Source organism: Gavialis gangeticus, unplaced genomic scaffold (genome assembly GCF_001723915.1).
Source record: "Gavialis gangeticus isolate Ggan-Ray unplaced genomic scaffold, GavGan_comp1, whole genome shotgun sequence".
NCBI classification, from domain to species: Eukaryota; Metazoa; Chordata; order Crocodylia; family Gavialidae; genus Gavialis; species Gavialis gangeticus.
In genome coordinates, this window is record NW_017728993.1 from 49606296 (window position 1) to 49620349 (window position 14054).

Below are 14054 nucleotides of genomic sequence, written 5' to 3' on the forward strand. Positions count from 1 at the left end.
AAAGAAATAGCTTTATTAAACAAATACATGGTAACTTGTTGGGCATAAGAAATAGATGTCCACAAGTGTAATTGCATTGTTAGTATACAAAAGGTGAGCTATAATTGAAAGCAAATAAATTACATTTTAAAACATCAGTTCTTCAGTTAAAGTGTGAGAAAAATATCTCAGGATCTCATAAGTAATCTGATTATAGGAAACCAGAAATTCCTCTATAGGATTTTATACCATGTAACCTATTTTACCAGAATTATTTTAAAATATACTCACAGATGTACCAGATTCTCCAGGAGGTCCAGGGTTACCTGCTTCGCCAGGTTCACCCTACAGAAAAAGATAATGATTTATAAATAAGAGTCTTTTATTTTCTCTGCTTTTATCTGTACAGTCTTTTGTTGAATTAAAAATATGCCTTGTACTGAAAGTTTTCTGTTTATCATTTTTTTTCCGAATGAAAGAAAACAAACACGTGTTGACCATCTGCATTTTTCTTCCATCATCATTTTTCATGTTCTCATCTGGAAGCAAATCCTTAAGAAATAGCAAGTACCAATTGAAAATTAATTTCCATTGATGTTTAGACTTTATTTCTAGGTCTTTAGTGATATAATAAATAATAAGGCAAGCCATAACAAAAGAATAAAATAATAGAATAGCGATAACATTTTAAAAGAGACCACCAAGACCCACACTGTGCTTTTACTGCTGAAGGGAATTATTTAGTAAACCAGATTGCATCTAAAAGAACACCATATGCAAACAATCTGTGCAAGTCAAAGATTATACCATATTAAGTGAACATTTAAGGTAATTTATTTTCTTTTTGAGCCAATACACAGTATGGTGTATGTCAAAGTCTGGCTTTGCAAGCACTACTTTTAAAGTTCAGTTATGAGCAATTATTTTCTAGCTCAGTAGACTGATAAATACACCTTTATAGAAAACTAGTTTGTTACTAAAATGTTCTGCTACTAATGCCCTGAATATATAAATCTGTGAATACATAACAAAACCTGTTTTCTAGCCAGAGTGTGCTCAGGTGAGAACAGCATGATTTACTTAAAAGATTTTTTGATATAATGTGTGGAATTACTTATACCTTTTTTTTGCTCAACAAACGACAAAAGAAAAATTAGAAAAATATTCAATTTACTCCAATAGAAAAGTTAAAAGTTTAAGCTAAGTTTATACCTTTTTTAAAATAACGGAACTGTATCAAACTTGGTCTGAATTTTGCCTTAAAATAAGAATAAAAAAATCATGCAGATCAACAAAAAAAGAAAGACCTATCTAGAGAATTAAAATGTACATATCATGAATTAAACTGCCTAGCCTCTTCAAAATCTGAACACTGCATACACCTCTCTGCACTATAATTCATTTTACATAAGGGGCATGTCTTCAATCTTCCTGTGGAAGGGGTCATTTGTCTAGTCTGTATTGAAGCACACATATGATAAAGATACAGATGTAGCTTAAACAAATTGCTCTGCTGCCCTGGAAGAATTTTGACCGAGACAGCAAGATTAAATATGGCCCACTGCATAGGCACAACTTGTATTTTTGCCAGGAGGAGGAGGAGAACTAAGATGATGGACATGTGGAAAGTTTTGCACATTTCATATGACAGTCCTCTTTTTTGAGGGGGGCCAGGGCCTACACGCTTCCATGTACTCAGCACATCTAGCCCACTGTAAATATGGTTCAAACTATAGGAAAAAGATAAAGATTTTTCTGCTGATTATCAGAGCCATTAACTGATAATACCTGCAGATTATCTGATAATTATCTGATCTGATATTATCCAATAATTTCTGCAGATTATCAAACCATCAATAAATCTTCAGAACCTTAAAAAGTACTTGTAAGTGCTTTACAATGTCTTTTATTGACTTGATTTTAGAAACTGTTTACTACAATTTTTGCAAATCTAAACTGCCATTAGTTTATTAGTGGTAATAGTTTCTCTTAGTGCTTGCCATTACTCTTTATAAGAGTAAGAACTGTGTGGAAAATAAGAGAAATTGTCTAGGAAAGTTTCAAAATTTCTTTCACTGGAGGTTTTTCAAGAAGAGGCAAAGTAAGCATCTTTCTGGGACAGTGTCTGAATAATGAATCCTGAATTTTTTCAGGGAGTTGGTCTAGATGACCCATGAGGTACCTTTCAAGCCTATACTACATTGCAACAGCTGGCTCTAGAAAAATACATCTAGGATACTTACACAAGTTACATTTTCTGTGTGACTGGGCCCCTGGAGTGCACAGCTGGAGAACACTTTTAAAATACACAATCACATGAAAAATTAACCTTTTCAAATAAGCTATTAGCTAAAGGTGCTATAGAATGGAGCACCTTAGGGAACTTGTTTTTCCTCAAGGGTTTAATTTTTAGCATCTTTGCAGAGCTGGGCTACTGCTTGCACCAGCAATCACCAGCCCAGCCATGCCCCACAGGAGAAGGGGAGGGAGCAGCACACAGCTGCCAGCTGGGCTTTGCCTGGCTGCAGCTTGAGGGGACGGGCAGGGTGGAGTGGAGTCCCCTTACCACATGACCCCCCCCTTCCCCACAGCTACCTCAGATGGGGTATTGGGGGAAGCAAATCTGGGCCTGTGAGGCAAGGGGGCTCTATTCCACCCCCCTAGCTCTGGCCATCACTGCTGCTACTGCTGTCAAGCTACTGCTGCTATTGCCCAGGCAGAGGGTCAGGGAAGCAAGCCCCCCCTTACCTTTTCAGCCTATCCCGGCTCCCACCAATATCCCAGCCAGGGTAAATGTGGAGGGGGAGCCCATATGAGAGGGGGCCTCTCTTCTCCCACCCCCTGACTGGCCCTTTTGACAGCAGCAGTGCTGACAGCTTGGCTTTGCCATGGGCGGACCTGGCAGGAAGGGGGATAGAATGGACCCTCCCACACCTAGCAGGTTCATCTACCCCCAATACCCCAGCTGGGATAGGTGGGTGGGGGAGCATGCTGATTGAGGGGGCTCCATTCCATCCTGAGCCCCTACTTCAGCTCTTGCCTGGCAGAGCCTGGCTAGCAGCTGTGAGCTGCTCCCTCCCCTGCCTCCTCACTCTCCTGCTGGTAGCCTTGGAGCTGGGGGAAGGGGGGGAAGGGAGGGGGAGGACAAGGCTGGGGAGAGGAGTGGTTCTGCAGCCTCCTCTAAGGCTGCTGGAGCACCCCCATCTGCTGGTCAGGGTCAGTGCAGGCGGGCTTGGGCCCCACCCTCCCCAATCCAACAGGTGAACATCTGTTGGGTTGGAGTGGGGGGCGGGGAATGTAAAGTGCCATGAGTTAGAGCTCAGCCCCTAAACATCTGTAGGCACCCACAGAGAGTATATATTCATAAGTATTAAATACATGACCAATCTGTTTTCATCTTGTTTCATTCAGGTGTGAATAAATGACTTGATCTTTGCCTTCTAGCAAAGATTGAGGGCATAACAAATTCAACACCTGATATATCATCTTCATGGGAAGTACCTTTTGCTCTATCAGGGAAAGAAATCATATGATCTAGTTTTAGTCTACCTCTAACTATTGCACAGCAAATCCTGAGACTATAAATCAGATCTTTTTAAGGGCAAGCCCAAAATATCATAGGATCTTTTTCAGACAAGTGCTCAGCAAGAACAATCCTAAGCTACACAGACTGATACAATGGCACTAACATAAAATTCTGGAATCTTCTTCTATCATTCACATAGAATATTTTTATTCAGTCCAAGACCTCAGTTTTAAAGTCTTTTCTTTACGATTAACCACCTAAAATAGTTCTGGAAAATATACATGGAAAGTACACTAGCAAAAAGATACTGGATGGAAGGCTGCCACCTTTTGGTTATGTTTTAGAATATTGTAAGTAGTCTACAATACTGTAAGTTGAATATTGTAAGACCACTGTAACACCAACTGAGCATAACAGTCAATGTAAAAGGATTTTCATAACACTTCTGTTTCTGTTTGTCTCCTCACAAGGAATTCTCAAAGTCTGAGAAGGCTAATATGTGGATAAAAACGAGACTAGTACCAAAAAAGGTACATCTCCTTTGGAAAAAAAGCTACATCTCTCGGCTTATAATCAGCTCCAAGGGTCATATGCTGTTTTTTAGGACTTAAACAATCCACAGCATTGTGCTATGCCTCTCAATTTAATTCAAAGGCAAAAAAGAGATTTTGGAAGAAACTGTGTGCACATGTGTGTGTTTGTTGGTGCATGCATGTGCACGGACATATGTGCACAAATTCATGCAAGTGTGTTAGTGATAACAGTCAGAGAGGCACACAATTAGAAGCAAGTAATTAGAAGTCTGCTTCTTCAGTGAGTATAAATTGCCACTGGTCCACTTCGGCTGAGAGTATTGTAATAATTGCAAAACATTAATAAGTTTTAGCAGCCACGTTTTCAAACATGATCTCAATATAATCTCTAGCTCTCTGCTCTTTTTTTGTCTCTGGGCACAATTCTGCACTCTAATTTTATTCACCCACAAGACTGAATTTAATATTTGCAAATGCAAATGTTTGCTGATGAATACCTGTGGGAACAAATGATTTGTGTATGAAAGACGGTGTGCACAGAATCACTCACCATGTTTTTAATGTTTAGGCCAAACTGTTCAATTAATCTAAAAGTATCTCACTTCCACTCTAATATAACTAACTTAAAATGTGATCATACAAACATGTACATCATCCCACTGATTTCAGTCATGATTGCTGTTTAGGAAACATTATTAATATAGAATATTGTTGTTTTATTTTAATTTTACAACATCAAAGAGTATAGAGTAAGTCAAGACCAGTGAAATGTTTTTTTCTTATGCTGAAATTCCTCTTCAGTACAGTAAAGCACATTTTTTCTTTCACTATTGTTAAAAGTGTTCCATGTACCTGACTGTGACAGTGTTTTTAGATTTAATTTTGTTCATAGACATGTTATACCATTTGACTGTACCTGCTTAATAGATACTATAAAAAGGCAGAAAACAGAGAAATGGTAGAATATGCAGTGAATATTACATTTTTTCATGAAAAAATGTAATAATACTAATGCTGCAATTCCTATATATTGATATAGCTCTGGGATGTGTTTGACAACCATAATCAAAAACAGGCCTACACTCATGCACTGAGTTTATTTGTGATGAGTAAATGGAAAGAAGTTTAACTTATTTTTATTTCATTTGTTTTATTTTTGTGCTGGTAAACTCATAGGATGCCTGTACACATGTGGGGATGCTGCTTTGACGTGCTGTAATCACAGCGCTTTGGAGCAGACTCAATTAATCATGTCTGCTGGAGCATGCTAATTAGCGCACTCCAGCAGCTTCTGTGTCTTGTGTATTCAGCAGCCCTGTGCGACTCAGCAACGATCTGATCCAGCTTCGGATCCAGCCGCTTGAGATGGCAGCGATCCGATCCGGAGCTCCAGGCTGGGTTTCCACCTTGATTCAGCCAAAGCAGCTCAGAAGCTTTGGAGCCACCACAGAGATCTGGCCATAGGGTATAGTGGGTGGACCAGTGAAATACCTATAACTTCATTGTTTTCTGTCCAATTTGGATGAAACTTGGAGAGATGATAGCCTCTACTTAGTGCATGAAACCTGCCAAGTTTCGAGAAGATTGGTGTGGGAGTTTGGAGGGAACTATACCCCAAATTATTGAAAGCCAAACTCACGTCACAGCTGTGGCCCTGGCTGAGGCCACAAAGGCTGTCAAGTTTCAAGAAGATTGGTGCAGGGGCTTTGGGGGAACTGCACCCCAAATTCTTGAAAGCAAAACTCCTGTCACACCCCAGGGAGGTCAAAACTGTAGAGGTGGTAGCTCTTACTGAGGCCACAGAGCCTGACATTTCAAAAAGATTGGTGCAGGGGTTTGAGGGGAACTGCACCTCAAGATGTGGACAAGCAAAACTCGTGACATGGGTGACCTTGTGTGTGTTAAGGCGCAGTGGGGTGACAGCTCCAGGGATGGTGGCTCCTGCTGCAGCCACCACGCCTGCCAGCTGTTGAGGAGATCAGTGCAGGGAGGGTCTGAGGCCCTGCACCCCTAGTTGCTGACAAACAAAACTCGTGCCATGGGTACTTGTGGAACTGACTGTATCTGTCTTGGGGCAGTTGATTGTCTGTATTGAGTCTTTCCTCTCCTTAGCCTGGTTTTGTAGGTGCTAATTGATGGCAATTAACAGGCTACATTACCTAGGTCCTGTGTATTGAGCTGGCCCCTGAGTGAATCATGCTTGATTAGTAACTGGTAACACAGTAGCTTAGCAGCCAGGCCTGCAGTAGTGTCTCCCACGCCCCAAGACAGAGACAGTTAGTCCCACAAGGACCCATGGCACAAGATTTTCCTGTCAGCAGCTAGGGGTGAAGGGTCCCAGAACCCCCCTGCACTGATCTCCTCAGCAGCTGCCAGGCCACCATCCTTGCAGCTGTCACCCCGCTGCGCCTTAGCACACGCAGTCACCCATGGCATGAGTTTTGCTTGTCCACAGCTTGAGGGGCATTTCCCCCCAAGCTCCTGCACCTATCTTCCTGAAACTTGGCAGGCTTTGTGGCCTCAATAAGAGCAACCACCTCTGCAGTTTTGACCTCCCTGTGTTGTAACACACAGACGTGACAGGAGTTTTGCTTTCAAGAATTTGGGGTGCCATTCCCCAGAAACTCCTGCACCCCACCGATCTTCTTGAAACTTGACAGGCTTCATGCTCTCTGCAGATTCTACCATCCCTGAAAATTTCATCCAAATCAGACAAAAAACAACAAGGTTATAGATATTTTATTGTTTCCCCATTATACGCTATGGCCAGATCTCCGAGGCAGCTCTGAAGCACTTTGGAAGCTCCGAACTGCTTAAGGAAGCCTAATGAGGCCAGTGCTTCAACCCGGACATGGTGCTTCAGACCCTGAAGCATCCAAAGGTTCTCCAGATCCAAAGCTCTGTCCAAAGCCTCGCACAGCCCTCGTATTCAGCATCCCTGGGCTTTACAATGGCAGTGGGGGTGCTTAAAGAACCGCCACTGCCAATTTGAAGTATGAGATGCTGAATACATGAGATGCTGTGGGTGATTTAATTAGAGTGGCTCTCGGATCCACTATAGTTAAAGCACCCGCCCTCCCCCCCGCCCAATACACATATACACACACACACACACACACACACACACTCCTGGAGCGTGTGTAAAGATGCCCATAGATTTCCCAAGTTCATGGGGTATTTGAAAGAAATGTATTGTTTAAAGGGTAGGTTTAATTTTAGGCATGGTAAACAGGGTAAGATGTTTCATAGGTGATGAGTAACTCAAGTTAAAATCCAGTTGATAAATGCCTAGCACCTCTGAAAGTCAGGCCTCCTGTGTTGTATTAGATATACATTATAATATGCTTGTAGATTTTGTTCTACTATTTTTTTCTAATTATAAGCAAGCTAAAGAAAGTATACTTGAGGGACAAGTTGGTTTTTAAGTGGTTATGCTTGAGTGTAACAGAGTCTCAAGGCTTCCAGCTCATTCCAGGGAGGTTATAAACATGAATAATGCAATACTACATGCACATTTGTACCACAGATGCTTTTGATTATTCAGGCCTATATTTTGTATGCAAAATGGAGGAAACAACAGGCTAGTTAAAAACACATAGCATTAAATATGACAAAAAATTTATAGTTTGCTAGCTGATGAAGGGAAAATTTTGATAGTTGAGAATTCTGTTACTTATATCATGATGAGCTTACCCAGGATTAGATGAGAAAACCAAAGCATGCCTACACAACAAAATCCATTGGAAAAAAATACAGGAAAGAAAGTAAAGGGATGTAGAGTAAACAATCTGATAATTGATGAGACATCATCTGTGGTAGCAGATCCAGGGCAAGAGGAATGAAGCCACACCTCCCTTTGCCTGAGTGAGACTGTGCCATTGCATCCTCCTGGATCCACCCATGACCATTTGAGTGAAAATTATTCAACAAGCAGAAACTATTCCAGACAGAATAATTCCTTATGTTTTCAAAATTGGCAGAACTCATTAAGTGGAAGCTTCTTAACTGAAAAATCTGGCATGTATTTAAAACTTGGGAATAGTAAAGTAAAAACAAGCAATTAAAATAAAAAATAAGCAAGACAATGTGCTTGCAAACGTTCATGTATGCATGTAAAGGATATGGGAAATAAGCAACAGGAAATAAGAATGGTACCTACTGATGCAGCGTGTGTATGAATTTATGTTCCCAAATTAAATTGGTGGGATAATTCTCACACAATGGAAGCTCTAAACCACATAGAAGAGCCAGATGGTAAGGAAGAGGAACAGAGAAGGAGAAGTAAGTCACATTTTTTACAAAATAACTGAGAGAGAATTTTCTCAGGAATTAATAAATTGAGTATAAATGCAAGGGGTCACATCCTAGACTCATTGAAGCCAATGGTAAAATTCTCATTGACTTCAATGAGGTCAATACTTCACCCAAAGAATCTTATTTAAAGCATCAAATACATTGCGAACCTGCCATCTATACCATAAGTACAGGATAAATGGGAAAGAAAAATGTACAGAATATTAAGAGGCTCAGAAGTGAAAAATACCAGGCTACAAAATTTCAATTGCCCAGTCATTGCTGTGATAAGAAGTGTAGATAAACATAGAAGAAAGCTAGTTACACAAAGGAAATGTAATGTAATATGATGTTCTGGCAGAAAAAGCTACTTTGAATATGTTGGACTACCTGCATGATTAGGATAGATTTAGATGAGATTTTGAATACAGTGTATTCTTCAATTTTCAGCTGGATAATTTGTGCAAAAGATGGACTACAGCCATGATCATCTCTCTTTATGAAGCATTAGATACTTAGTGGACACAACTACTAGAGGATATTAATGAGACACAATACACTCCAGGGCAGTTTGCACCAGAGTTTATTCCTCCCAGGTATTGTGTTTACACATGTGCCCAGGGCTGCACCACATAGAGTTGGATGACACAGCCCCAGCTGGCAGGGGGTCTGGAGGGTCAGCCTACCAGCCTGGAGCTGCCTCCCCCTCCCCGATCCTGGGTCAATCTGACATGGAGAGGCTGGCTGGGGCATGAGTGCTACAGTGCGGGGTGAGTTGGCAGGCAGCCCTGCACTGTAGCACCCTCATGCCCCAGCCAGCCCTGGTCACTGTCTACACAAGTTGTAGCAGAGTACATAACTCCATGTTAGGATAGTATTTCTGGTAGGCATACTATCTTATAGTAGAATTGATTAGTTTACTATGGCTTAATAGGGGCATATGTATAGACAGTGACACTTTAATATGGAGTTAATTAGTCAACTCCACAGCAAAGTGTCTCATATAGATGCACTCAGTCGGTGTGTCTACATGAGATGGTTACTGTGTAGATGAGATGTTTACTGTGTAGATGACTAATTAGCTGCACTAATTAATGTTTCAGCATCTCCATGTGTGCTTCTTTTAGGGAGCACAAAACTAATAAACTTTACAGCAGGGTAGTCTTGTAAAATAAAAATACTACCCTGCAGCAAAGTTTTTCATGCACAGCCCCCATGCTGAGGCACCCTGTGCCCCACACAGCTGCTCGGCAGTACATGGAGATGTGGGGAGCAGCTTCTCCCTCAGATCTTCATGTGCTATGGGGGCTGGGGCTGGTTGGAGCATAAGGTTTCTCAATATGGGGGCTGATAGCCATCGGCAACTGGTGCCTCCCAAGTCTGGGGGGGCACCAGATTGCTGATAGAGGGGGATCCCCCAGTGGCCGATCGCATTTCTGGTTTTGTGGCTGGCACTTTCAGAGGGTGCACGGCCAATCTTAGGGGGTGCACATGCACCTGCATACACCCCCTGCACGTCGCCAATGCTGATAGCACCATGCTGAGGCACCCTGTGAAGCAGCCATCCCCTCCTGCAACACAGAGAGACAGGGAGATGTGATGCCAAGCAGCTCCCTGGGCCGCAGGGTGCCTCAGTGAGGGAGCTGCCTGCCGGCTATCCCCATGATGAAGCATCTTGTACCCCAGCCAACTGGGGCAGTGTCTACATGTGCTCTGCTGCATAAGAAAAAACTCCAGAGCAATAAGCTTCAGAAATTATTTGTGTGCATTAAATGTGCATGTAAATGTGCCCAGTGAAACTTAAATTAGATCGCTGTATTCATTTCTGGTATCAAGGCTGCAAAAAATGGGAGGGAATTGAGAGAAGATAAACAGAAATATCAATGAAATTGTGGAAGCAAATTGTGAGAAAAGATTTAAAAGCATATTTATGTGGATATTTAAAAATCTTCCATGCATTTGAAAAGTAAAAACTCTAAGCAGGAAAAAAGATTTATTTATAGTGTGAAAAGATCTTATAACTAAGAGTTGTGGATGAAAGAATCTCCCAAGAAAAGTAACAGAAGCCCAACTACATTTAATTTGAAAATGTGTTGGTCAAAGCATTGGGAAATGTAGTGCCAAGAAAACATCTTGCCAACAGATCATACCATGCACATTGTAAAATATGAGAGATCATATAAGTATTCTGCATTATGCACCTTTGGTGGGTAGCACATCAGTCATACATGACTCATGATGAGTTATACCAGTTCTCCTGAGCTATCCAGCATGGCCTAAACTTCCAAAAAACCCTGACATAAAAGCAGGAATTGACTGTGATTTTAACCAGAGCAGATTCTAAACCACAAAAGAATAAGAGCTTCAGGAAGAAAGCTCTAGTTGTTATCTGATGTCCAAAAGCACCTAACATTGACTGTTCAACCACTTTTCCTCTGAGGATCAATCCTGAATTAACTACAACGTCAAACAGATTTACAACAAGTTTTTGTATCTTATTTCTTTATCAGCAAAAAAAGACAAAATATTTTCTCTAACTCAAATTTCTTCAGGTATAGAGGCTGAAAAAGAAAGCCTTTTGTTTCAAGCTCACAGGCCAAAGTATAGCAAGAACTGATACCTACTGAAGCATGAATTTAAACAGAACTAAATTGTAATTATGTTTTTATATACACTTGCTGCATGTAAGGAAACATTGCCTACATACAGCATAGTAGAAAACCCAAGATATTTTATGAGAGTAAAACTGAAAGTAATAACCAAAATAAGATCTTTTAGGATCATTACAAGTAATCATAGAGTGAATGTGAGTTAGTGTGTCAGAATATGACCCTTTGTAATTTCTAGAACATGGTGCAATTTAACTTAATGACCAAAGTGAATCTCATTTTGTCAGTGGTAGGAATACTGATGCACAATTTTAGGTGTCCATCAGCAGCTTACCAGGGCAAAAAGTGTGTGTGTATGCAGCATAGTAAAGAGAACATAAGATGCAGTCTGTGAAAAATGAAAAGTAACTGAGGAATTAACAAAATCAACTCACAAAATAAATAGCAGTAATTATTAAAGATATTTAAGTAATCTATGAGTAAGAAGTTTCAATATTGTTATCTTTGCCCTTATCTTGACAGACACCAGCAGAGTGATTAAACATTACAATCTGATGTTATTATGATCTTTCTATTCTGGACATGAAGCAGCTGAGAAACCTCAGTTATAAAAACTATCATATCCAATACAGACAATTGATAATTTTGCTAAACAGCACAAATCAGCCACCAGACTCATCATTTTTAAAGTGACTCCAGAAAATCCTTAAATTACACCTTACTAATAATTAAGGGAAAATAGTGGATTTGGTGATCACTGTAATGATTTAATGGATTTTGTGGAAAATGTGAAATCTGGCATTGCCCACAAAAGTGGGCAATGTCTGCAAAAACCCCCTGAAAACTTACTGAAAATAAAATGCTGGCTCCCTAGAAGGAGCCAGCAATCCTCATTGCACTGCAGCCTGGCTGTGCAGCCCACCAGTGAGGAAGAGGGGTGGCTGGCACCCAAAGGAGGCCAAGGTGGCTGCCAACCTTGCCTCTGACTGGCCGAGAGAGCTGCCTACCATGTGGCCCTATCCATCACCATCAATTGCTGGACAGCCCTTGCCACCAATCACTGGTGAGGGCTGGAGCTCTGTGATAGACAGCCCTCAAAGCCAATCACCACTGAGGGCTGGGGCCACCGCAGACCCTTGGCCAATAAGAGGCATTGCGGAGGGAGGAAGAGACGGGGTGGGGTGGCAACCACAGCAAGCCTTTGAAAATGGCAGCCAGGCCTGCAATCTGCTCCTGAAATCAGCTAGCTGCCTCATGTTGGGTAGACCCCTTGTAATGACCAAAGAGATGCTTTCACTGCTACAGACCCTCTACTTTTCTGTAGAACCAGGGGGAAAAGCATGAGGCTTTGTATGTTTCCAACAACTTGCGGTAAAATACATTAAAGATGCAAAACATTCTAACATAAGCAAAATGTGGGCCGATGCTCAGTGCCACAAATTAAATGTACACAACTGAAACAAAGGAAAGCAGTAAAGCATTGGCAGCTCTAGGCCCAGCAGAAGCTGCAGCATGCAAAAACTAAAATACAAGGTTTATTGTTCCTATCTGCCTCAGATCCTTGCATCATAATTCACTGATCTCAGAAAGCAAAGAAAGGAGACAAATTAGTCTGTATTTTTCATCACCTCTTTACCACTAGTTTTGCGGTACATCATTGCACTACTTTTCCACATTCCCTCTGAAAAATGGTAAGTGATTTATTTGATAGGCATGTAGCAAATCTGAAGTTTCTATTAAAATGATAGTCTGCTCAGACTGATAAGAAGTAAATGATTCCTTTTAATGTGACCTTAATGTGAGTGAAGGGTTATATGAAGGGAGATTATTTTAATGAGGAAGGAAAAAAAAGATTCATAACAGAAGTTTTATATCAGATGTCAACAGTACAGAAATGTACTGTTTTTCTGTTGGCACCAAGAAAGAATGGGCTTGCAAGACACTGTAAGATGAATCACAGATCTTGGTGATTTCTATTATATTATTATTTTTACAATCTAAAGAAAGCAAAGGCAGCTTCCTTATCTTCTGTAAAGGAAAAATACCTCAGGCTTGGAAAGTTACAGTCTTCCTGAGTGATTAAGAGAAGGCCTATGACAAATACAAATGATTCTGATAAACCTGGGATGCAAGTCAGTTTCTTCAAATGCATAGCTGTGATGGATTTACACCTAGAAGTATTAGAGCTCTTTCTGTACCAAAAAGAATATGTAGAGAAAGCATAAGAATAAATCCCAAAGTGCTGCAGTGTAGAAGGGGATAAAGAACATATGTGTTTAATTATCTACTGGAACAGGGGGAAAAAAGGGGCAAGGAAGAATATACATTATCTTCTAAAAGACTGTTACTATATGTGATAGATCTTTTCGGTGTTCCCTTGATGTTAGAATTACAGTGAATATATTTGGCAGTCTGATGCAATTGTTTACGTATTGAAGAATAATGCTACATGATGACTCTACTGTTTTCATTTTTGCCATTTTTCATCATTATTGAGCATATAAGTTTCAGCATTTGAACAAAAGTCCCCAGAATTCTCAGTGCATCCTCTCTTTCACTTTTCCCAGTTGAATGGGGTGAGCATAATGAAATTTCTGAAGAAAACAGTCTAAAGGGATGGTGGATTTCTGTCATTTTAGTTCTCACTTCTGATGTCCAGTTTAAGACACCCTTTCTCACACTGATTTAAAGGAGTGAAACATTACTTGTCATTAATAGGAGTTTCATAATATGACCTTTAGCATTTGATCACATTTCCTGCACACCAACACCTACAGAGCGTGTTTGTTGCCACTAGGTGGCATAATCAAGACAAGACTGCAGGCACAGTGGACAACAGTTTGGAGGTACTTCAGGCAAAGAAAATCCCTACCCTACTGAGGTTTAAGAAAAAAAAAATATTGGTTTGGTTGCAGTAAACCACCAAGAAACTTTCCTAAGAGGATAAAGATGTTATCAGTTTACATATTTATATTTTTATTATTTAAAAACAAAGCAACAAATAAATAACAAAGCGTTTCTGCTGTTTAGTCTTCAGACCTCTGTATTATTTTCTGAATTTGGAATTTGCCGTTCCTTAAGAAAACTACTAAACAAAATAAATTGCATTGCAGA

General features: G+C 40.5%; 1 protein-coding gene across 2 annotated transcripts in view; it reads right to left on the reverse strand.

Annotated features, from left to right (window-relative positions):
* COL11A1 (collagen type XI alpha 1 chain) overlaps positions 1-14054 on the reverse strand; it is a 334641-nt gene that overhangs the window by 71138 nt on the left and 249449 nt on the right. For both annotated transcript variants that reach the window (XM_019501723.1, XM_019501722.1), the window contains exon 50: positions 271-324. In XM_019501723.1, the coding sequence (XP_019357268.1) occupies positions 271-324 (54 nt within the window). The remainder of the gene's footprint in view (positions 1-270; positions 325-14054) is intronic.